The following is a 2611-nucleotide window of genomic DNA, read 5'->3' as shown; positions in this document are numbered from 1 at the left end:
GAAAGCGCTTGTGACACTGTGAACTTCACAGAAGAAAAGATTGGTTTGACGAGAGAACAACTAAATTAGACCTCTTGATCAGCACCAAATGTTCTGTTCCAAAAAAGGATACTCTTCAACCTCCTTTACACCCTCACGAGCGTCTTCATCTCTGCACAGCTACTCTTCAACCTCGAGCTCTAACTCTCTCTCTCTCTCTCTCTCTCTCTCTCTCTCTCTCTCTTTGACACACCACACACACACCGTTTTTATTTTTTGACCTTTTTGTCTCCTCTTTCTGTGATGCACAGCGCGATTTTGATGCGCCGCTCAGAGTGATGTTTCTTTCTTCTAGAGTGTTCCACTCGCCGGAGGCATTCAAGTTAGACTACGAGAAGATGGAGAAGGAGTTGAGGGTGTTTGTGTACCCTGACGGTGATCCTGAGACCTATTTCCACACGCCGAGGAAGCTCACCGGGAAATATTCCAGCGAAGGTTATTTCTTCAAGAACATCAAAGAAAGCCATTTCTTCACTGCCGATTCTCTTCAAGCTCACCTCTTCTCCATTCCTATTTCTTGCCACAAAATGCGAGGCAAGGTATGCATGCCCTAATTTCACCTCCAATAATGATTTGCATAATTCTCAGGGGTTAGCTCACATTTGGCAATAAGAAACCTCTTCAATTGTGCAATATATTTTCTGTTTGTATTTATTCAAATCAATTTTTGGTTAGTTATTCTTGTATAGCAAATAGTTAAAATGTCAAATGTTCACAAATCACAACTTTTAGGTTGAAATTGCTTAATACATGTAAAGCCAATTTTGCATTTGTGGAAGATTTTGGGTGCCACTTGTTTTCACAATTCTCGTAATTGATTCTCGAATCACGTAATCATTAAGGAGAACTGTTAATTTGTACATATCTAAGCCTGAATAAAATTATTCAAATATTAGCAACAGATAAAAGAATATCGAATATGCTTAGCAGATAGCGCTACGCATGAATTCAACAATCTAGTGTCTAGCATAATTATGATATAAGAGTCTAATGCACGCATGTGAAGTATGCAAGGTTTGACTTATGAGCATATGATTTATGAAGTTGGGAAGTATGTGGAGAGCCTAAAGTTCAAGTATTCTTATTGGGTGCTGATCACTTTTTTGTGACTTGCCATGCTGAATAATGACTATAAGAAAATTAGACCTCTTGATCACTAGTGGTGTAAGATTTAAATTACATAAATTTACTTTATTTTTTTCAATCTGATAATTTAAATGTGTTGAAATTCGTGCCTTTCTCCATTTGCAGTTAAATGGATATGTACTATGCCAAGAATATGCCACTGGAGATTTTGCCCAGGTTTATTTTCATTACTATGTTATATGCCAAAGTCAAGATTATGTGCTCGTTTTTTGTCCAAATAATTTCCTTCTGATATTTATTTTTCTGTAATGATTGGAAGAATCGAAATTTACTTCTTTTTCTTGTTCACAAATGCTCCTCTCTTGATGTTTTTCTATATTGTTACATTTTTTATGTAATTTCTGCAACTGACCCTTTTTATTTCTTCATGTTTCTGTTGTTGGTTTTGGTAATTTTATTTGATGTCACTACTTGTGATTTGTTTCAAGTTATAAGAAAATACTTTTTTGTTGTATATATGTGATAGTCTATTCTTACTCTATTTGAAAATTTCTTACCATTGTTTTACAGATATAATTATCATGGTATGTACAAGGAACAAGCTACCAGGATTTGGAAAAAAATATATCCAAGTCAATTGATAAAACTTGAAACAAATATATTTAGCTTTTTTATTTTGAGTCCATGTATTTCGTTTAGAGGTTTAGAGGTCTTATTTAATTATCTTTCCATGTTTTGATGTTTTCATATTGAATTAGAGATTGTTACATAATAATGTATTTGAAATATTTTACCTTGATAATATATATCCAAGTTGAATAAGTTGAGATTGTCTCTTTTTTCATATCTTTAATTTTATTGTACCCAAATTATAATGAAATTCTCAAATTATCATAGCTATAGGTAGTAGATACTGTAGTATGTGAAGAATGTTGAAATTTATAGTAATAATATTAAAGGCAACACTTTTAGATTGATGCCATACTAATAGTAGAAGAGGTAACACTTCTAAAGTGATGCCATACTTGGTCAAATATGTAACACTTCAAAGGGTTGCTATATCAATAGAATAGGCAATACTTTTCATTAGTTGCAAAATGAGTAGAAAAGACAACACCTAATAAACATTGCATTAAAGTTTACTCACAAGCGTTGTCTTTGTTTCAGAATACCCAACGCTTCTAAAGAGTTACTTTCAAAAGCGTTGCTTTTGAAGAAAAAAAGCGTTGCCTTGATCTAAGGCAACAGCCGCATATGCAACGCCACTCAAAAATGTTGCCTTAGGTCCAAAAGTGTTGCTATAGATCAAAGACAACCCTTTTTCAATCTTTAGGCAACACTTTCTAAATGTTGTCTCAGACGAAAAATGTTGTAGTGAGCCAACACAATTTAATTCAGCCGATCAGGAATTAGTGGATTATCAAGCTGCATTATACAGGTCCAACGATGGAATAACAAATTTATTAACCAATAGTTCACGGATGGC

General features: G+C 33.9%; 1 protein-coding gene across 1 annotated transcript; it reads left to right on the top strand.

Moving 5' to 3' along the window:
• Window positions 1-238: 238 nt before the first annotated feature.
• On the top strand, window positions 239-1879 carry LOC107480152 (probable glycosyltransferase At5g03795). Its single transcript, XM_021138779.2, has 3 exons — window positions 239-578; window positions 1291-1341; window positions 1696-1879. The coding sequence occupies exons 1-3, from the start codon at window positions 318-320 to the stop codon at window positions 1699-1701; spliced, it is 318 nt and encodes a 105-aa protein (XP_020994438.1). The 5' UTR covers window positions 239-317; the 3' UTR covers window positions 1702-1879.
• Window positions 1880-2611: the final 732 nt, after the last annotated feature.

The sequence above is a fragment of the Arachis duranensis genome, chromosome 3 (genome assembly GCF_000817695.3).
Source record: "Arachis duranensis cultivar V14167 chromosome 3, aradu.V14167.gnm2.J7QH, whole genome shotgun sequence".
NCBI classification, from domain to species: Eukaryota; Viridiplantae; Streptophyta; class Magnoliopsida; order Fabales; family Fabaceae; genus Arachis; species Arachis duranensis.
This window is presented reverse-complemented; position numbering and strand designations above follow the sequence as displayed.